Source organism: Perca flavescens, chromosome 13 (genome assembly GCF_004354835.1).
Source record: "Perca flavescens isolate YP-PL-M2 chromosome 13, PFLA_1.0, whole genome shotgun sequence".
NCBI classification, from domain to species: Eukaryota; Metazoa; Chordata; class Actinopteri; order Perciformes; family Percidae; genus Perca; species Perca flavescens.
The window spans coordinates 26,510,768-26,533,203 of record NC_041343.1 but is presented as its reverse complement, the minus strand read 5'-3'; the positions used below and the strand labels follow the sequence as shown (position 1 = coordinate 26,533,203).

The 22,436-nt window shown below is 40.4% G+C and overlaps 1 protein-coding gene across 5 annotated transcripts in view; it reads right to left on the bottom strand.

Moving 5' to 3' along the window:
• gria4b (glutamate receptor, ionotropic, AMPA 4b) overlaps positions 1 to 22,436 on the bottom strand; it is a 123,830-nt gene that overhangs the window by 36,460 nt on the left and 64,934 nt on the right. For 4 of the 5 annotated variants that reach the window (XM_028594487.1, XM_028594488.1, XM_028594483.1 and 1 more), the window contains exons 4-9: positions 13,512 to 13,696; positions 9,191 to 9,244; positions 7,321 to 7,479; positions 4,915 to 5,082; positions 2,924 to 3,028; positions 1,441 to 1,551 (exon numbers count right to left, since the gene is read on the bottom strand). In XM_028594487.1, the coding sequence (XP_028450288.1) occupies positions 1,441 to 1,551; positions 2,924 to 3,028; positions 4,915 to 5,082; positions 7,321 to 7,479; positions 9,191 to 9,244; positions 13,512 to 13,696 (782 nt within the window). Of the gene's footprint in view, positions 1 to 212; positions 277 to 1,440; positions 1,552 to 2,923; positions 3,029 to 4,914; positions 5,083 to 7,320; positions 7,480 to 9,190; positions 9,245 to 13,511; positions 13,697 to 22,436 lie in introns of those variants that run through there. The other variant, XM_028594489.1, reaches the window with a different exon arrangement.

Below are 22,436 nucleotides of genomic sequence, written 5' to 3'. Positions count from 1 at the left end.
CGTTCTCAAAAAACACAGTGTCTTTTTCCCTCCATTTGCATTTCATTTTTCTCTCGAAGGGGCTCCATTATGGCTCTGAGTCGCTCCATTTCTTGTTCAGTTTTCTGAACATGGTGTCCATTAACATAGTTGCCGTGTCTCTCCTCTCGCCCAGTGTCTTTTGGGCTTCATTTTGGCTTGGGTTGTTGTATCCATCACTCTGCCATTAAGTGCTTTCATATGCTGCTTGCGTCCAACTGGGGCTCAGTTTCTTAAAATGGGGTTCCTCATCAGGGGCTGAAAAGAGGGAGGATTGTGCTGAGCTGTGACTCTCCATTCCCACCTCCTTCCCTCCTCCACTCAGCTGCTACATGTATACTTAACATCTGGCTGCTTTACTGCAGTCAGCCATGTCAGAGTCACTGCCACAGCCAGAGACATGCCATGCAAAGGCCATTCATTTCAATCATGTGTTAAATGCTTTGATTGATTCTATAGCTGTATGGAAATCATTTATGAACTCTTTCATCTGTGCAATGAGAACAAAAACCTCAGAAACGGCAGCTGTTTGATTGCTTTTTGAGATGTTTATTGGTGCAATAAAAGATAATGTAAGTGAGCGGTAGTTGATTCTTGAAGTCTCTATTGCAGTAATTACAAGAAAGCCCCTTTCTTTAAGAGTCTCTTTACTGATAATGTTGTAACAAAGCATGTGTGATCACTGAACTCATAGTCAGTCATAGTACACAACATAAGGGCCTCCAGGGTTACGTACTGTACAGTGCTGAAATCTGAACATCCTTGAAAACTTCATCAGTCCACCGTTGAATAAGTTTACTATATATCCTACGATAGAATCAATATAAGGGTATCTCTACCATTTTTATGATGGATTTCTCAGAGTGAGAATGTTGAGTGTCTGTGCAAAATGACAGAGAAGTCCTCACTTTTGGCTCTAAAGGCTGGCAACAAAACATACCTTTTTTTACATAGCTAAAAAGTTCAAGCTCTATTGTAGATTCTGCACGTACAGTATGTCTACATTATGTCTGCATCAATGATAAAATACAGCATCAAACAAGAACAATGACCCTGGAATTCAAGGTTCATCAAGAATAGCATTAGCAGAATTAATAGTGCTAAAGTGCAAATACACAGAGTACTGTAATAATGCTTGTAAAGCACCTCATTAAAAACTGAGGCACTTTACAATGGGAGGGTGGTGAAGGATAACGGTGCGCCTCACCACCATACTTTAATGTCAGGTTGTTGTGAATGCAGGTTTTGATGTTGGAGGTTGGGTGTGTGATGTGTAGCCACTGAACCACCTGAGTCTGCATATCCCTCAGGTATTATGTATTAGGTGATAAACTATCATTATCATTTGGCATTACATATTGCTAAGAATATGACTGCATGCATGAGTGTGTGTGTTTTGGCGAGAACATGCCGGCCCCTTACCATGATGGTAGTTACTACAACAGTGCGGTTCTCCATGCCAGAAGTGTCATTTGGAAGCAGTGGAGAGTCCTGGATCAGCACCAGTTTGTCTGCATCGTTCCAGTAGCCGATCTGCAGGGAAAACAAAGTATGAGATTGTGTATATGTGTTTGTGTGTTTGTGCTAACGGCGCGTGAACAACTTGCTATGCTATTTTGCCAGTTTTGTTGATGCAATCCCTTACGTCTGAACAGCGCAGTGGAGCTGGATTTCTTGACAGAAATGGATTTTGCTGCCAAACAATATGAAGGAAAGCCTAGTTCTTGCTGTATCTGGAAATATCTGCCTTTCTGACCCAAGAGCAGACAGTTATCATGACCAAAATGCGAATTTAATTATAAATAAATTTCTCCACCCATGGTGAAAGTCTTGTATCTATGTGATCATAAGCAGCAAAGCCCTTCAATAATGATACATTTGGGAGGGAATGGCATTTTAAATTATAATCATCATTTGCATCACATGTATAAACAATTTTTAAACTTTCTGATGTGATTAACGGTTGCATTTTTTTTTTACTTTTGCCGAAATAAAGAAAAATATTTTGCTTACGATCAGGCTGAGTGATCAACACTGTGGGATATATAATGGCAGTTGTGATTCTCATATAACATTTTGATCAGACGAATACCTAAATATTGAATAAGTGGATGAAAAGAATAATTATAATGTTTTTCCCACAGTGCATGATTATGGTTTTTAAATAGTATTTTCTGGTTTGACAAATAAATCTTGACTCAAAGTCTATTTAATAGCTTTAGAGTTTTTAACCTCATCTCCTATCCGCTAATGTGATGCAGTTGAAAGCTTTGGACACAGCAAGTAGACTCAAGTTCATTTTTTCAAAGTGCTATTTCCAAAGCTAGCATTGTACTTTAAGGCTCATTTTTTGTTATAATTTCTAAACATTCATTCATCATGCTGTGATTCCACTTAAGGACAATAAGTGGTTATATTGAATTATTCCCCAGCCCGGCAAGATTCCATTTTCAAGCTTGATGTCGCGCTGCTTTTATTTGTCAAAAGCTATGTGCAGCTGACCTCGCTGTCGTCTTCCAGAATCCTTCAGGGTCAAACTGACCGACTGGAACTGACAGACATGATATGTTGGGGTGACGATATCCGCATCCTCTGACTGTCGAGAGGAAGTACATGGCACTGGTTGGCTCACAAGTGCTCTCTCCCTCTCTCTTTCCCATTTCCCCCTGAATTTCATCAACAGACATCCATCAGAGATGCCGTCAAAGGCTGAAGCTTTTTTACAACCCACGTATGTATGCTAATAGATAATGTCACACTACTTACTGTGTTGTCCCAGCCCCCACACACTTAACATAACAACAGAGGATATATTTTGTATGCTAAAATATACAGTATTACTGACTTGACTTGGACAAATGTACATCCATAACACAAGTGTAAGCAGTGTGGTGTGATGTTTTACCCGTCTGGGTCCATTATTCTTCAGTTCAAACACGTCCATAGTGTAGTTCACCCTGCGGCCATAGTGGTCAAACTGGACATTACCTGTTAATCCCTGCAGCCGGACCTGCAAACAGATGGGAGCATAGAAATACAAACATAGAATGATATGCAGAGTGGCAAATATTATTCAATTACCCCACAGAAAAGTTGAAGAAAAAAAACTGCATATCGGTCCATTCTCTACCAAAGGCATTTATATTAAACCAGCTTTTCACAAGGTGTTTTAAAGTGAAAAAAGCAAATCAATACAGACAAAAGGAAAACAAGAAAGAGTGTTTTGACAATATCACATTTAAAGTACCCTTTGTCTACATGTAGACCACGAATGTCACGTCAGCATTGTGCTCGTGTCAAGACAGCGTTCACACGAAAATGAAACGGTTGTGTCTACTGGTTCTGTCTGGTCGGAGAATTTCAAAGTGTTCAGCAAGAAAAGGAGCAGCCAAACTTATTGTGGCATATTGACAAGAAAATAGACTCGAAGCGTAAATAAATGCTTCAGGTCGCGGTTACGCCCTTGAGATACAGATTAGGCGCAAGCCTACACGGAGCCGTTGTATGGGCGCGCATCTAGTTGTGTGAGACACAAGAGTAAAAAACGTGTCTGACATGCTTGCGGTCTAGATATTTAAAATCATTTTAAGTCTATATTCTTCTGTTTTACGCAAGAACTACAGTGATTGTGTGTGTCGACTAGAGTACTGTAGCTGCTGCGTGCTAGGCTAATGTGCTGCTTTCGCTACGATCCCTAAGTATGCTTTATGTCGTTTATTTACTGTTAAGTTTCTCTCAATCAGAGAGTTAAAAATGACATGTCGTTTTAAGACGAGTTAAATGCTGTAGCTATTTGAAACATTGTTCACCCCCATGTTTGTTTTGGTACTAGTACTAGTAGTAGTATAACACAGGTTTTGCAAAGGAAAAAAGGAAAGAAGTTGAGTCTCCTCAAATCAGAAGATACAATGAAATCAATGTGTGATGTCTTATCCTTTAGCTGTCTGAAACAAGTGTCACTACCCGATGTGAGTCGAGTGCAGATGTGAGTTGCACATGCTCAGATTTAAAGGGTTTACGGCATAACGCCAAGGGATCCAGATCTGGCTGCAAGCAAGGTGCGAATTTTTCTTTTTTGCAGGATTGTAGGGGAAGACTCATCCCTGAATGGCTCGCCCTGACATTCTTACCCTAACCATAACCAACCCAACCAGAGCAGGCAACATGTACTAGCCTTTCAGGGATGAGTTCCCTAATGAATATTCATGAGTCTTCCCCCTACCATCCTGCATACTGAAATTTGTGAAATCCATGAAATAATAAACTTTTCTCATTACAAACAATAACAGAAGATGGAAATCATTTCAAAAACGTTTCAGCTATCTATGATTGTTTTATTGCTAACGTTAGCTTAAAATGCCATTTAAGTGAGAGCCTTTGTTGTGTTTGATTGCTAACTTGTAGCCAGCAGTGAACAAACTTCATCATGTAGGTCCATTTTTATTGTATTGACATTAATAGGTTTATCTACATCCTATCATTACTTGTGAAACAGTTGTACATTTTTGTTCCCCAACTTGCACATTAAGTTGATCTATATATATTTAAACAGTTGTACATTTTATTTCCAAATTGTATATATTTTAAATATTGCTCGTGTAGTATTCAATTATTACTTCATGTATATTGTATTATTTCATGTATATTGTTTCCTATTATTTAATGTATGTGTGCTGTGTGTCTGATATTTTAGTTATTTCCCATTTTTTGGGATCAATAAAAATCTATCTATCTATCTATCTATCTATCTATTACAGAAGTCTCTCATTAGCAGGTTCTCGTAGGCTACTTCAGCCTTTAATCTAGAACGCCGCGTCATTGTCGCAAAGTGACGCATGCGCAACTCACATCTGCACTTGACTCACATTGGGTAGTGACAGCAAGTCTCTCTCTCACCTGTTTGAGAGTGCGCTCCATGTCGATGCCTTGGTTCCATGGGGCGGCGGGGTTGGCGAGACAGTCGCCAGCGTTCCCCCGTCTGGAAATGTCTACCTTTTGCCTGCGCAGGTTCCTGAAGGCCTCGGCCATCACCATCACCCCGTCGTATGTCAGCGCTGAGGTATACTGGGAGACAGGAGATGATCAGAGATACAGATGTTAGCGTGTGTGGACACAGTTGGGTTATTGTGCAGGTTTCTCAAGAAAGAAAAAAACCTTACACTACATAAAACCATTAGGTCCAACTCTGGCCTATCAGCTTTATTTAATTGAAATAAAAATCCAGTTGTAAATAACAGTCTGTAACCTGGAGGCTAACCGGCTGCTCTGTCTGTTTTGGGTATATACAGCACTGGGGGACACACACTAGGAAAAGGTATGAGGCCAGTTAAATGCTAATTTAGCTGGACAGGCTAAATGTTCTGCAATATTTGCTGGTCTGATCTCCTCAAAGCGATCTGTGTATGGCTGCCTCTGAGAGCATGCTGAGTTTCTGCAGGGCCAAGCAGTTCATCCTCACGGCCTGGCTGTTGCAGAGAGGCAGCAGTTCTACTCTGCTTACTATTTTCCCCTAATCCATCCATCCTTTGACCTGAAGACTCTGTGTTGTGTCTGATTATTTGCATCTACCAGAATCCCTATCCCCGTCATGAGCCATACATTTCCCTAAAAGTCACCTCCAGCACGGCAGAAAACTAATTGAGTGAATGACGAAAAGGCAGGAAGATGGAGCATGAGCCGGGGGAAAAGAGAGGGAAAAGGCAAGTGTTTTGTCTAGCTGGGTAGCAGTCTGGCATTAATTATCCTGGCTAGCAGGAGTTCATTACTTTCGCCTGCGGCTGGGGGTGAATCCTTTTCTTTATGGCTCTCTAAGGAGACTGCTGCACTCGACCCCCCTGCTACTCTCTGACAAGCTGCCCAAAGTAACACACAAACAGCCGAGGTGTGGGATAAATTCACTGCTATAAGGGACATGGAAAGAGGGACATGAGGGAGTTGATTAATTATTTCCATGACTTAAAACTTGACTGAACACAAAAAAACCTTTTCTTAAAAAAGCTTATTAATATCAGGCGTAAATGCAAAGAACTTGATCAGATGTCACTGTCACAGCAACATATGAAGCTACAGTTCACACATTAATACCAGGTGGAAATGGTGTTTGAGTATCTCCCAAGCTTGCTGTCACACAGCACAGGGATCTCTCGTTAGTTCACTACCTGCTGATTCCTTGAACTTTCAAACACTATTCATTACATGTGTCTTTGCAAAGTGAGTCAACATGCCAGAGGAAGGCCCAAACTCTCCGGTAGCGTTCATATATTAGAAGAAGGAAGGGCCGACTGTGACTCAGGCTGTGGACAAACTTAATGGGGAGCAGAGTAATTTAGTCTGAGTGGATTTCCAGGAGAGAGAGCAATAAATCAAGAAATGGAGTGGGGATAAACACACACACACACACACACACACACACACACACACACAGATAATACATACACACATAACTACATGCGATATCGCCCCGTGGTGTTAACTTTTAATTTGAAACACCCAATCCATCAGAAACACATACTACACACTGCTTGACTCACACCGTTTCCACTCCACTGCATCTGGTTTTTAAAATAGAAATCTTTGTTGGACACAGATTTGCTGGGAGGGGAAGAGGTTTGCTGACCACCGTGGCGTGATGCCTTCTTGCCCCAGTGCCATTTGCAATCTGTGTGCCTGAAAAGAATGTAAAGTGGGTCAGTCTGTCACATCTCTGCAGATGACAGCGTTGGACAAAGTGGAGCTGCTGCTGATGACGATGCCTGTTCCTTGTGTGTACATGCTCATTTTATCCTAGTTTATTTATTGGGTTTTTGCATCAAGCCAGTTTTTCATGCACTTCTGTATCAGCATGCTGCTGCTGCTGTCTGCACACCTTGCAAACATGCTGCTATATGCAGTATCCATACCCTTTTCATCTTATCTGGCACTGTGCTTTCTTGTATTATCTTACTTTGCTGCATCCGCTATTTTTCTGCTGCTGCAACAACTCCAGTCACCCCAGAGGAATCATTAAAGGACCGTGGCATTGCATGTTTTAGCCCATTGACTACACATAGCATGTAATTTACATGACTGCCCACTACACAACACATGCCGTCAGTTTTGGGTACATTTCCCATCCTCCAGGTAGCCGTTGGTTTGCAAGCCACTAAAATCACGCAATCCTTTGTAAAATTGTTTGTTTTCTCTGAATCCTACACCAAGGAGTTTTCTGACAGGTCCTCTGCTCACACCTACAGAACCAAACAACAATAATATAAACCTTGTGTTGCATAGCTGTTCTGATTCCATCTTATTTTGACACTATACCTTGGGTGGTGCGTCTGAGCCTGGGTACTCCCTCTGATCCAGCTTATTCCAGCGCTGCATCAGTTTGATGACCATGGGGTTGCTAAAGTCGACCAGCTGAAAACCTGTCACGTTGGCTCCACCGTGCATGAAGCGCTCCAGATTGATGTCCTTAAAACCCTTAAGGGGCAACAAAGGGAAAGAGTAGACTGAATCCAGTGACAGCACAAAGAAACAAGTCAACAACATAATCAAAGAATACTCTTTTGGCAGATGTAGGTATTGATGATTAGATTTCATTACATTATTGGCAAAGATACTCACAGCTGGCCAGCACTGAACTACCACTAAACTACTGTATATAGAATGGGAAAAAGAGTGGATGAAAATAGGTCTAAATGTTCTTTAGCAATGATCCGGGACCATCATACTGCATATCATGTTCCTTTGAGGCTGTCAGAGGGAGCTGAACATGACAGCAGTCTGTGTCAGACCTCAATAGTTTCCATGGTTATGAATTCAAGTCCCTGATCCTATAACCCAATTTTTCTCAACAGTTCTTAAAGGATAGGTGCACATTTTTAAGTCTCCTTTAATACAATACCCACATGCCCATATGGACACTGGAAGAATTCCTGGTTGCTGTAATCGTTCCTGCTGTCCGGCCCTGATATAAAATCCCTTCTTAACGGGATTCCAATAAAGATGGGGGGGGACAATCCACAGTCTTCATTTTGTGTAAAAACACATCGAGCAGAAGGTAATATGAGGCTTTAGCAACCATCTTCACAAGTATTTTTGTGCAAAACTTGATTTTTGTGTTTCCCTGCTGAGCTGCAGTGTGGGAACAGTACATTAAAGAGAGGATCTTCTTCTAAATGTATTGTAAATGTAAAAGATACACACTTCTTATACACGTCTATAAACACATCATTGGAATTGGAATGCTCAGCTTCCCTCGGATAGCCCTGAAATGTGGTGTGGCAGTCTGGGATTAAAGCAAAGTGCTCTTTTAGAGGATTTTTTTGTGCTGGCATGAAATGTGGGGTTCCAATCACTATTTACGCACCATCTTGACAAAGAAGTAGAATTTCAGTTTTTTAGATGGCATTTGACATATTTGTATCTAGTTTTTTATGATCTCAACTTTGATATGTTACTTGTGGTATTGTTCATAATTGTTTCTAGAACTCATTTTATTTTGAGAGTGTGGTCTAAACCTACTCTATCTGTAAAGTGTCCTGAGATAACTTCTGTTCTGGTTTGACACTTTAAATAAGATTAAGTATGAATTTCAAGTGAAGTTTACAGTAAAATGTACCGTTGTAGTTGCTGAAGTTTTTTTTCAGTCTAGCAAAAAAGGATTCCGTATAACTGTAAACTGTAACCACTGCTGACTATTTCACGTATATCATGTTCTGTGTGTGTTCTTGTTATACAGGAAAGAGAAGTTGTTGAAATGACATTCGGGAATCAACATCAACATAATTTCAGACAGATTGTTTTCAAAGTTAAACATTTAAATGCTTTAAATTCAGTATTTTTTCATTGCTTTTATTATCTTAATTTTTTTTAAAGCCAAACAACAGTAGTAAAAAATGCTTTTAATGTTGTGTATTTTTTTCCTTTTTAATATGTATTCAGTAGTGGTTAAATACGTTTTTCTGGTTGGTTGGTCAGACACTTCGGTCGGTATCAGTCAATTCTGCTAATTCCTGTATGTTATCTGTAGTATACATCTGTTCCTATAGCCAGCCCTTTAGAGATACAGTCTGCACATCCACACCACAACACTGTTTCAAAAAATAGACTGAAAGTACAGGGAGGTGGTGGAGAAGATATGATGAGAAGAAAGAAAGAAGCAAACAAACAAGGAGGAATTTTCCCTCACCAGGTTGGCCATGATGTAATGGTAGCCTTTGACATGTTTCCCGACACTGACGATCTGCGAGGAGGCGGAGCAGAGCTCAACGTTAATATGACTGGATTACAGCAGAGCTTACGTTAATTACATTTAATGATGCAAGTGACAGGTGTGTGTGTGTGTGTGTGTGTGTGTGTGTGTGTGTGTGTGTGTGTGTGTGTGTGTTTTGACACAAAGGGACCGTTGGGTTTTAATCCATAGAAGATCGGACGTCTAAACAAATGAACAGGCAGTCATGTCAGTATCTAACGGAGGAAGTAAACACTTCACGCTTTCAGAGACATGACAATGCTTCTCAACACTCTTACACTTACACACACACACACACACACACACACACACACACACACACACACACACACACACACACACACACACACACACACACACACACACACACACACACACACACACAAGTAGGCCTACAACCACAGAGCTGCATCTCGGTGATAAAAACTGATTTTGAAAGCTGACATCTGCTGTGAAATCCCACTGGACATCCAGTTAATAAGGGCATGAATTATGATTTAAGGTGAAAGAAAATGCTTTGAATAGCTCAGAAAAACTTGGATTGATATCAATTCCCCAACAGCCTTACTGCTGTCAAGACCTGAGCAGCAGGTTGTGAAACTCTGCTGTTGGTGAACACTCACGGCTGCAATATGCAAGATTCAAATATGAACACACATCCATTATAGCCCACTGCATAAATCGGGATCACAACATGGAGCTGGAGGAGAGATTAGCATCCAATCAACACTACTGAGAGGTTGGAAAAAGGTCAGTTTGTTCATATTCAAGGGTCCCCTCATTGGGACTATTTCGATAGTTGAAAGTCAAAACTATTCACAGCGAATAATCTGTGGATTAGTAACAAGAACCCAATGCTTTTTTAATTATGGTGCATGGTTATAGTGTCTTGAAATTTAAAGGTGCTCTAAGCGATGTTGGATGACTTCTTGTTGACGTTCAAAGTATTGTAAAAAAAAAAACTGAGGCTAGCTCGCCCCTCCCTCCTCCTCCCTTCCGTGCTTCCGCGCACTAACCACCAAACCCCCACTACCAAATCCTTCTTGTCGGTTATTGGCTGGAACGATGGAACACTGTTAGTTATGTTTGGTGGTGCAGGTTGGCACAGTTTGTTTTTGTTGCCATTTGTGGAGCCTGGGCTGTCTACAGAGACCGCGTTTTTTACGGTGTGTTCAGGGGACAGGCAGCTAGCGGATAGTGAGGAGATTTTTGCTGTATCTCACAAAAATGTTGTAGCCTAAAAAATACGTGACATTGCTTCAGCACCTTCAACTAAAAAATTAAAAATATTTCTTTTATAAGCAAGAAGGGAATAATAAAGTCCTCAAAATCCAACTCCTTAAACCCCTTTCAGACATGGAATATTAAGCAGTAAATGTTTATAACTCTTCATTCAGACACAACAGGACCGTTGCAGAAAACACCACAGTGCTGCTTAAGATATTTGGCATCTGGTGAGAGAGGGAACATTGTCACTGCTGGAGAATAGCGGTGAGTTGGAAAATGATGATATGAAGGAAGATGAGCATTTTCTGTTGAAACCTTTTTTCCCAACAAATCCTTGATTAATGACTCACTTCAGTGAATTACAGACTACATTTTCTCATCAATTTCATCATTCATCTGATGAAAATTAAACACCCTAGTTTATAATGTCCCACAGTGCACAGGCATAGAATGATGAGATGATAAGTTGGGAATCACGTTTAAATCGTACTTGCTCACATGCTGTATGCTAAGTGTTTTGTGGGATATTTATAATTTCATCCATGCAGTTGACATGGAGTGCTGGTCTGATTGACATTGTGGTTGTGCCGGGGGGTTTTCCACTTTTGTTTTCTTTTGCCTCCCTTACCCTGCACTGTGAGGAGGGCGGAATCCTTGTAATACTCTTTTACGGTATCAAGCAGCTTTTGTTTGCATAAAACTGATACTTAAGTGATAAATGTATTACAGTGCTCTTTAAAGGCTGAACAAGACATGCATATTCAACTTGCTGCAGCTTTAATGTTAACGATGACATTTAATTCAGACTTATGTGATGCTGGACACGTTGCAGGTCCGACCTTGTGACTTAAAGTGAAGTAAATGTGACTTATTCAGACATGAAACCAACATGAAACATTGCTGACATACTGTATCTACATAAAAAGGTGCATGTCTGAAAGAGGCTTTACAGTACCTTTTGGTGACATTTAGTCCTTTGACACCTCCTGGACTTTAAATTGAACTTTAAGCCAATCACTTTGGAGCTGGTTTAATATATCAAATTCCTATAGCGCTTTTCTTAATACTCAAAGTCGTTATACAAGTTAGTTTGTACAACTTGCAAATTACCTGCCAGCAAATTACATTACCATCTGTAAATGAAACAGGTTTGCATTCAGAGATTTCTCTGACATTCAAAGTAACATCTGGTTGACTATAAGCCCTGATATGTAGGCTACTGACCGTGCTGATAATTAGCAGCTAATGAGGCCGAATTATGTATTCAAATCCTTGTCCTGGATCAGGAGACTTTAGCAAGATGCAAATACAAACAGTCAGACAGACAGTTGAAATGAATACTGGCTAAAACACATGTTCATGTCTTTGTCAGCAACTCAGACCATGACTGCACAAAACAATGCATCTTCCCACAAGTTGAAATATGACATCTACGTGTGAGATGTTCTGTGCTCTGGCATCAAACAAGGATGGAGCAGGAAGTCTGCTGCTGCGTGGGGCAAAAGAGACTCTCTCACACACATCTGCAAAATAAATTGTTAGAACTATGACAGATGTCAGAGTGGAGATTTCCTGAATAATTGAACAATTACAGAGACACCAGTTGGAGGGACAGGTGGATAGATGAGAAGATGAAGATGAAGACGAGGAGAAAGGCACACATAATATTCTGAGTGTGCTTATGCCAACTAACACCACCGGAGATCCTACCAGACTGTTTTCAAGTTCAACATTTTCTAATTAGTACAAACATGCCCAAAAAGCCAAGTGAACCAAACAGTGAGCAAGTGTGTACAGTATTCAATTCTGTTCTCATTGCATTTCAGAGTTTTCAAGTTTAGTAATTAAATAGATTTTGCTGATCTTATGGAACTTTAGCTTTAGATTTTAAGATTCCCACAAAATGGCTCACTACATCTGCCTTTCTAATTCTCATCTATAAAGAACAATTATTTTCTCCATCATCCCTTATTAAACAGTTGCCTCTGCATCATATTATGTTCATGGAAACTATTGAAAAACATTGTTAGAGGATCATTCTGCTTTATTAAAACTCAAGTCCTATTTCATAGTTTTGTTCAACATTTGTATCAGTTAAGATATTGTTGTACTCACGAAGTGAATTGCTGAGATCTGGGAAATACTGTGATATTGGAGGCGATAGGAGATAATTATGTAAACCACTTTAAGTATATTAGGTTAAAGTTGAAGCAGGACATTTGACTCTTAACTGCATTGACGTATTAAGAGATATGGAAATGGCTTGCTGTCAGCCTTGTTGCCCATGTGTCCCACTGAGGTACAACAACAATAAAGGTCCCCTGTGGCCCAAAGAGCATTCCACCCATAGACAACCATTAAAAGTATAAGTATTACTCTTTGCATTATTTATAAACCATGAAAACTTCCACAAGGGCTAGAAAAGGGCTTATTAACTGCCTGACATCATCTCTCATCAACGTAAAGTCTATGGGGTGTGCCGGTGGGCTCAGACAGAGACACTAATGAGCAGAACAAGCAAACCAGGAAGAGAGAAAACTTTTTTTTTGCTGTATGCCCTGGGGGAACACATTGTATTGGAATGAATGGGCGCCATTTTGGAGGCCAGTATCCAGTTATTGTAATAACTAATTTTACCGTTCACCTTCGTTTTCTCATCCAAATAAGTTTAGCTAACATGGTTGATTGGCTGGACTCGTTGTCTACAGGTATTTTGCTGCAATGTGGTGTGAATTGCTCTGGGGATCAGCCTGCTGCCTTTCTGGCAGAGAAATGTGAATAAAAACAGCTGTCTCACAACAAATGTTGTATTTACCGACACTTTTGAATCTCCACAAGTTGATCTAAACAGCACTACATGAATAGTGCCTAATACATTTCAGTAGCTAGTGTGCATTTCAACTTTTGCAAGCTGAAGCAAATAAACAGCAGGAGAGAAGAAAAAATTTGAAGAAATAAGACAAAGATAATGATAATGGATGAAAAGTAAAGATTCACTAATACCAACTAAACGGTGTCATGGTGGCATCACCTGTTCCAGCATGTTCTGCAGTCTCTCAGCCTCAAGGTCTATGACAAACTTCTTCTCCTGTCTCCGGTCCAGATCCTCCAAGAGCCGTCGGTAACTGGCATCGTTGAAGTTTTCGACGCAGATGGCGCTGACCTGCCAGTTGTTTTGTCCCGCCTTCTCCATGATAGCCTGCAGCATGGCGTATCCTGATGCAGTCAGACACACAGGGCAAGACACATCAAAGGGGGGGAATGAAGAAATAAAAGGGAACCACTTCCCTTTACACAACACACAAGTATTTTTTGTATTCATCATAATGCATACTATTATTTTATTTATGTACATCCATTGTAGGCAAAGATGAGCTCAGTATGCTCATTAACTTCCTTAGTTTAGTCTGATATATACCACTTTTTAAACATGAACAGTCAACATGAACATTGTTTTTTACAGTATCCCTTATAATTACATCTATATTGAACAATTCAGTGCCAATTAAGAGGAAGTGTATCCTTGACAGGCAAGGGTGGTCAGCGACTTTAACGTAAGCGACCAGAGTTTGTGTCCTGTTACAGACCTGCAGGTAATGTTCATTGTGTACTTTTTTTTCCCTTTGTTAGCCAGCACTCTTCTTCTCTATGTTTTGCCGCCGCATTGCCATGTTTCTTGGCTGGTTATTGCCACCAGCTGTAAATCAGCGAAACCAACAGCAGCAATGTATCCTTTGTCACCTGCATGCTCATTCACTTACAAATGCGTCCTCATGCTGGTGTACATTCGTAAGACACAAACAAAATGGGGACACACTCATCAAAACAACACAAACCATTGCTCTAGTGTTTAAGAATTACACGGGGTTCCTTTGACATTGTAAGATTTTAGAAGATCTTCTGAAGAACAACTGTGCTTATATGAATGAGAAATGTTGCATGGTTGTCTTTGTGTGTATTTCGATACAGATCTGGATCCATTGTCTACGGTTAAAATAACATTAAGGTCTCCCTGAATGCTTTTTAATTGTCAGTGCAACAGCTGCTGGATAGGTTTACTGATGAAACTGAGGCTGATATACTTCCTGGCTTAATTCCCTTGCGGGATTAATAAATTATATTAAAAAAGTGGCATATTAGGCCATGTGAAGTGATAAACACATTGCTTATAATTGCCGTTTGGCAAGACAACCCCTTTCCAATCTAAAAGAAACTGTGCTCAAGCAAACTCCTCTAAAGCTTTTAAGTTTTTCCAACCAGATCCTGGCTTTTAGTCCAGACGGGGAAACAGGCTTGTCTCCATGAGTCCGATGTAACACTAGACTCTTGAGTTGGTGATGGGGGGGGGGGACCCATGCTATATAAAGAAGATGAGTGTCAGAGAGGAAACTAGGGAGCTGTGAGGTCGGCTGTTCTCCAGCAGGAACAGATGTCCCCCTTAAACGGACCCACTTGGTGGCCATCACAATCTGGCAACCCATCTCCCTTTGCTCCCAATTAGTGCATTAACCTGAGCTCTGGCAACCCAGCTCCCCATCCACCTCGTCTATCCCCTCCCCAGCCCCTTGCTCCCCATTAGAGGGATGTCGGTGCCAGGAGGGACGACACACTCATGCACATGCTCACACATGCACCAACCATCTCAGTTTGCCCTCAGGAAGAACTGATTCATGACATTTTGACTAGAACTGTTGGGAAGCTAGACCCCAAATGGGTCACAATAATTGTTATTTTTCTCAGTAATGACAAAAGACAAATGGGGTTGCATTTTGCAAAAGTTAAAAAAAAAAAAAAAAAAAGGGCTTTAATGAGGTCTTTATTGTAGTGGTAATGCTATGAGGACAAACACATTTTTCCTCTGTTGATTTTATGCCGTTATTATTAGCTGTCATTAGACATTAGACTGTCATGACATGAAAAAAGGGGAGAGAGAGAGAGATGGGGAACGACATGCAACAAAATGTCTCCTGTCGGACCGGAAATACAGACGTTGCGGTTCATGGTCGGCAACAGGGCGTCCCCATATGTGTTTTTTTAAAGGCCACTATTTGATTAAATTATCCTTCAACAATATGTTTTCACTTCTAAACCTGGCTACAATAATATTGTAATGTATGAAAGGACTTTACTTTTTCCACCATTCTCGCCAAGAAATATTAGATCATGTATAGCCTGTTACATGTAAAAATATAGTCATCAAAAGGCCATTGAAATTAAGCTAAATAATAAATTTTTTTATTAAATTTTGACCTTTCTGTGTTGTTAGAAGCTGCTAATAAACTTTAGCTTAGGATAAAACCAAAGGCAAAATCCACCAGGCTTTTCTCTGTGAAATGAAATTCTCAAGAGCTTTGAGCTACATACTGTACTTACGTCAGCAACATTTGCTAATTAGCACTTAACATGAAGTACAGATAAGGCTGATGGGAATGTCATTGTTTTGAAGATGGCACTAAATAAAAAGGCAGGGTAACACCCCCATCCTGTAGGGATATATACACACACACATATACACATATACACACACACACACATATATATATATATATATATATATATATATATATATATATATATATATATATATATATATATATATATATATATATATATATATATATATATATATATATATATATATATATATATATATATATATACATACATACATACATACATACATACATACATACATACATACATACATACATATATATATATATATATATATATATATATATATATATATATATATATATATATATATATATATATATATATGTGTACACACTTTCAAGGATATCCTTCAGCTAGTTACTGAGATATTTCAGTCTGGACCAAAGTGGTGAACCCACAGCCTGAGTCAACCATCAATTTACTTATTTACCCATTTCATCAATTTTGTGACTTCTGTCCTCTCTTTGGGGACATAGCTAGTTGCTGAACAGCAGAACTGTGGTCATTGCTTAATTTGAGTCAATGTTCACACTGTTCATCAGTTTTGTTTTTTCCAGGAGGAAAACCCAAAACAGAAAAAATGACAAAGGCTGCTTTCAAGACACTCAAATTCTCCAGTTCTCCTGGTGTGAACACACTTTGTGGGTTTACCTTATCATTTACTTTGTGGTGTTTGTGTCCACCTGTCCGGGGACTGCAGACAGATAGTAGCTGGTGGCTAAATCTGATACAGAGAGTCTCTTCTTATTGCTTGAAATGAAGCTTTTTGTTCATAGTTCCTGACAAATAAACAGAATGAAAAAAGGAGAGCGACTCTGTGCAGGATGCCAGAGGCTGGGATAGAAAGACCTTCCTGTGGTAGATGCAGTTACTTTGCTGCTATTGATTGTATCGACTGGAGCCGTTTCAGCTACAAATGAGCAGCTGTTTTGCCTCACTGTTAGTGTGTTGTGGTGTGAAACCATAGTATATTACACTGGTGTGCTCCTATCCTTTTTCTTGGGGAGTCAATCTTTTTGAGGGCGGAGGTATGATAGTGTAATATAACCTACATTGTTAATAAAATTAAGGAGTTTCCCTTTATGCTTTGAAATATCTACAATATACACTTTTCATTTTTGCGACACCAGACTGCACAGTAATAGCTTGTTCTGAGGAATCTGAATGGTGCAATGAATTTCATTTGTATGTACAAGTGTATTATCAACATATTTTGCATTTTTTATGATACAATTGACTTTTTAATGTTTCCAGCTGAGTTGTTTTATAAGGAGAACCCTGTAAAAGGTGTCTTGAATATGCATGTGACATGATGGAGACGTGGCCGAAACTGGTGGTTTGAAAGCAGTGGTTAGATGTGTGCTCTATGTTCGTATTCCAACCCGTTCTCACTCCCAACTCGTAAAATAAGGACGCTTGGTCAGTAGCTCTCAGCGTCAGATACGACACAATAAGCACCCCTAGGCGTGTTGATGGAACGCACCGGGAAGAGCAGCAGCTCCGTGGCGCAGAGATGGCGTAGTCTTAAGAGCAACAATGGTAGCGAGTAGTATTAAAGGCTGAAATGTTGCGTGGGGAGGTTGGTTGGCTTTCATTCCTATCACACCGTCTTTATCAGCATCCAAGGTTTTGCCACTGAGATGGATCTTTTGATATGCAAGCTCACTAGTTGTTATGTAATTTAAAAAACTTTTATGGCTTCACATATTAGTCTAAAGGGTCACAAATCAAAGTGTGTTTCCATAAAAAAAAACAGTGTGTGTAGTTTTGACACCTAAAGAATGTGTTGAATGCATTTTCCTCTCATAAAACATTTTATTTTCTATAAAATGTTTGGACATTCATTTTGCTAACAAGCACTCTTCTTCCCTACCTTTTGCCTGTGCATTGCTATGTTTAGAATAGAAACTAAGTACTAGACTAGAGACTAAAGCCAAATCAGGAGTCCCATCCCACACTGTTTTTTTTATTTTTTTTATTTAACCTTTATTTAACCAGGTAGGCCATTGAGAACAGGTTCTCATTTGCCACGGCGACCTGGCCAAGAAAAGCATAAGCGTACAAGACAACGTACAGTTTCACATTCAATATAGTACAAGAAAACAGAATACAATAGGCTACATAAGTACAGATTAAGTAGGCATTTCAAAGCCGGCGCAAGCTGTTAACACTATCTGATCAAATACAAACCAGCAGCTGGAGTGAGTTGCTTGTCCAGTATCTATGATATCCCATTACGTCCTATTGTGCCACATGGTGTACCCAGTGCATGGACAGGAAACTGCAGTTGTGGCAGTAAAGTAAAGTAAAGCGAGCACGGGGCCAGCTGATTACCAGCTGATAAATGTGCAGCCCTGGGGCTGTATGGGGAGCGACAGCCAGCTGCAATCAGCGTCAAAGACATGGCCGCGGGCTAGTGTGCAGACTAACGCAGGTTGTGCTGATTGGAGCAGAGCTGGACACTAGATGGAAGCAGCTGCAGCGTGTGGAGGGGAGAGTAAGTGCACATTATGTGTGTATGATTTCTGCCTGTACTCTATCTTTTCCTCCCTGTAGTCCCGTTTTTGCCCTCCAGTGTGATGCATATTGTCTGGGTATGTCTACAGAGCCTCCATCCTTCCTCCTTCCTCATTGAGCCTGTCCTGATCCTTTCACCTCTTGCTCTTCGGAGAGCATAGAGAGGCTTACGCTTTTAAAACGAGCCATTCATCATGGCCTGTACACACTGCTGCTACCAGTCCATCTGCTAGAGAAAGATAGTCTTGTTTCCTGCTCTTCCTTTTTTTTCCTTTCCTCCCTTACTTCCTCTTCGGGTCTTCACGTCATCTCCTCTCATCTCTCCTTTTCTAATTTTTAATGCTCTCTTTTCTTCTAAACTTGTTTCCTCTCTTCTCCTCATTTCTATCTTCTAGTTTTCTCATTTTCCCTCTCCTCTCTTTACCAATCCTTTGGATTTCTCTTCGGCCTTCTGCTATCATGTTGTTTCTTTTCCGCTCATCTCATTTTCCCTTCTCCTCTCATTCCTTTCCACTGTTCTTGTCTCCTCTTCTCTAGTTTACTCTCCTCTCCTTTCCTCACCTCTTGTTTCATCTACTCTTTTTTTGTTTCCTCTCAAATCATCTTCTCTCATTTCCTCCTTCCTTTTTCCTCTCCTTTCTTTTCCTACCTCCTTGTTTCCTTTCATTGCCTTTCCTCCCTTCTTGTTTCATTTTCTCTCATTTCCTCTCCTCATTTCCTTTCTCTCATGTCCTCGCTTCTCTCATTCCCTCCTCTTTTCTCTCCTTTCCTTTCCTACCTCCTTGTTTCCTCTCCTCTCGTGTCCTTGCATCTCTCCTGGTTTCCGCTCATATCCTTTTCTCTTCTCTTCTCTCCTCTTGTTTCCTTTCCACTCATTTCCTCTCCTCTATTGTTTCCTAATCTCTTGTTTCCCCCCTTACTTTCCTCTCCTCTCGTTTCCTCTCCTCCACAAACGGATTCGTTTTGTATTTTATCTCATTTTATTTTTATTCTCCTATCTTCGCAGCTTTATTATATTTGTATTACCTCTATTTAATGTTTTTTTCGTATGTGTACGTATTTCTAGGAATTGTACGAAAAGCTAAAAGGAATAGCACTCACTACAGTGCTACGGTATCCAGCCCCTTGTATCTCTGGTGCTTTGATGCAGGGAATCAGACTGGCACTCATTGACTGAGCTCAGCCATGCGTGGGCTGATTCTACATTGTAGTCAATACTGGATGAATGCCTGGCCCTGTGTGTGTGAAAGAAATCCTCAGGCCAAAGTGCTGCATCCTGCACCCAAAAGCCTTCTGAAAAGCACTTGCATGCACAGAACAGTAAAGAACACTAATATGTATGTATACAGTCAGGCACTGCTGCCATGCACAGGCACACACTTTCTCACTCACTCACTCACTCACTCACTCACTCACTCACACACACACACACACACACACACACACACACACACACACACACATATACACACACACACACACACACACACACACACACTAACTCACACACTCAGACACACACACACACACACACACACACACACACAGAAAAATGAGGAGGCCTCACAATTATTAAGATTTTGAATAATGTTTGTGCAGAAATTTGCTTTCATGCTAAGCCAGGCAGAAACATTTAAACTGATCAGCTATAAAGCTGGTGGGCAAAATAAATGAGTAACAACGCAAAAGTAAAGAAATGTAAGAATAAAGACAAATTGGAGAGAAGGAGGATGATAACTGATCCAGCAATCAATAAACAATACATTTTTTGTATATATTTAATTGCAATATGAATAAACTAAAAAAACTGCCTTCAACTAAAACTGGAGTACTTTGAATACCACAATAATGGATTCACTTAAGTAAAGAAATCCAACATAACTACTGTGTTGTATTCAATATTTCCTCGACAGCCAGTGTTTCCCACTGTTAGGATGACAGCAACTTCAACAGAATAGCAGAGCTCAAACATCAGCGATCGGTCAGTTGAAATAAGTTGCTGGCTGCTGACTGATTTCAGCACCATGGACAGAGCCATCAGTAGGGCTGTCACTTTTGCAAAAAATGAAGTTAGGGTAAATTCACCAAATACATAACACGGTCGCCATACGAGGTCAGTCAAGGTAGGTCACGTCATGGTTGCATTCGTATTTCAGAATTGTGTTCATTTTCCATGCCTCCTTTGCATCCAACAGCCAGTGGTCATCGCTGTTCATTGTCTGAATTAGATTGGCATACCAGAAAGCACTTCAAGTGTCTAGTATTTAAAATATATCATCTGTATCCCTGTCAAAGACTAATGCTGATCTTGAATCAGTTTTCAGATGCCAGATTGAGGTAGCCTAGAAATCTAGACGCACCGTAGCGGAAGCAAATGTAATTTGCAGCCAGGGTCAGTCTAGCAACTCTCCATTGGCTTGGAAGCTGGAAAAACCAAACTCTGGCCGGGCCAATCACATTGTGTATAGAGTCGGTGGGCGGGGCTTATGGCTGCTGCTGCTGGGAACAGCGGTCTTCTGGAAGACTTGGAGTTCAGCTTTTCTTTGAGAAAAAAACAAAGAACGGCACTGAAATCACTTAAAAAAGGAAGATGTGTTCGGAGTTTTGCCGACCGGATACGGCAAAAGTTTAATCTACCAACAAGCTCTGCTACCTTCTTCGTAGCGCTATCCTATTGCGTGCGGGGGGAATTTGAAAGACAACCGTTTATCCCGCCCCTTGGATTGAGCCCTGCCAATGGTGAGTTCCCAGACCCAACATGTCGATGTGGGTCTGGCTTGTCAGGCTAAGATTGAGGCTTTAAGCAACCTTAAACACTGCTTGTGTGTATGTAGGGCAGCACGGTCATACAGTAAGGAACCTTTGTTGTGTTTTTGGAGAACACTTGATTACATACAAGTAGGTTTTGTTGAGAGGAGAGGAGGCTTTTTACCATGTACAACTTGAGATAAGAGAACAAAAGAGGCAGGGAATGAGTTGTTCTGAATGGAGGCCATCTTGATACGGTCCTCACTCTGTCGCTCCTATACAGCCAATCTGCACAAACACTCACTGCAGTCCCCAAAGCAGCAGATAGAAAGAATGAAAACCCCTGACTACCTTCTGGAAAATGTAAGAAAGCGAGATGTGGAGATGTGATCCAAGCAGCAGCCCATATCCACTCTGTCTAGTAATGGAAATGTGACAGGCGTAGAGTACAAACCTATTGATTCTGTGAGTGTGTATGTGGGGAGAGAGGTGAAGACTGGGTGGGGGACAGGAAAAAAAGGAAAAAGATAAAACCAAAGAGAGAGAAACACATACGGATGAAAGAAATACGCAGTCGTCGTCCTCAGTAGGACAATCGACAGGGACAGATGGAGAGAGAAGTCCAACACTATCCACAACACTTCTAACAGTAGCTACACAGCAATATTGATCACTCGGTGGCCCCAAGACATTTTGTGGATTAAAAACAGCCATTATATTAGCGGCACATCCATTCACACCTCTGTGTTTGCCACGTAGGGAGCATGAGGCCAAAGAAACACCACAAAATCGCCTGCTGACAGATTTATTGCACATAAATCAAATTATTTTGAATTAAATATACCTATATTTAGGTTCATGTAATGTTTTAGAGCTGGTGACATTTTTTAATTCCTTAAAATGAGATTAATTGTAATAAATCATGCACATAATCCAACAGGTCTTCATACCTGATCAATGAAATTGGTCTTTTGTCGGCACCAAAATCAACTCTAATGAGCGTTTTCTGATCTGCCACCTTATGTTAAAAGTTTGGTTAAGTTGTGCAGTAAGTGCTTGACAGCTCCTAGAGTTACGCAGCCCAAGTTCAGTTACTGCAGTTTGGTTTGCTTTTTTTTTTTTTTACCATAAATCTTACATTGCATTATTCAAAGAGTCAGAATCTGGTTTTAACAAAATTTTGTCCATGTGTAGTTACTGTTTAAATTTTGGCAGAATCAGTTCACTCAGTACT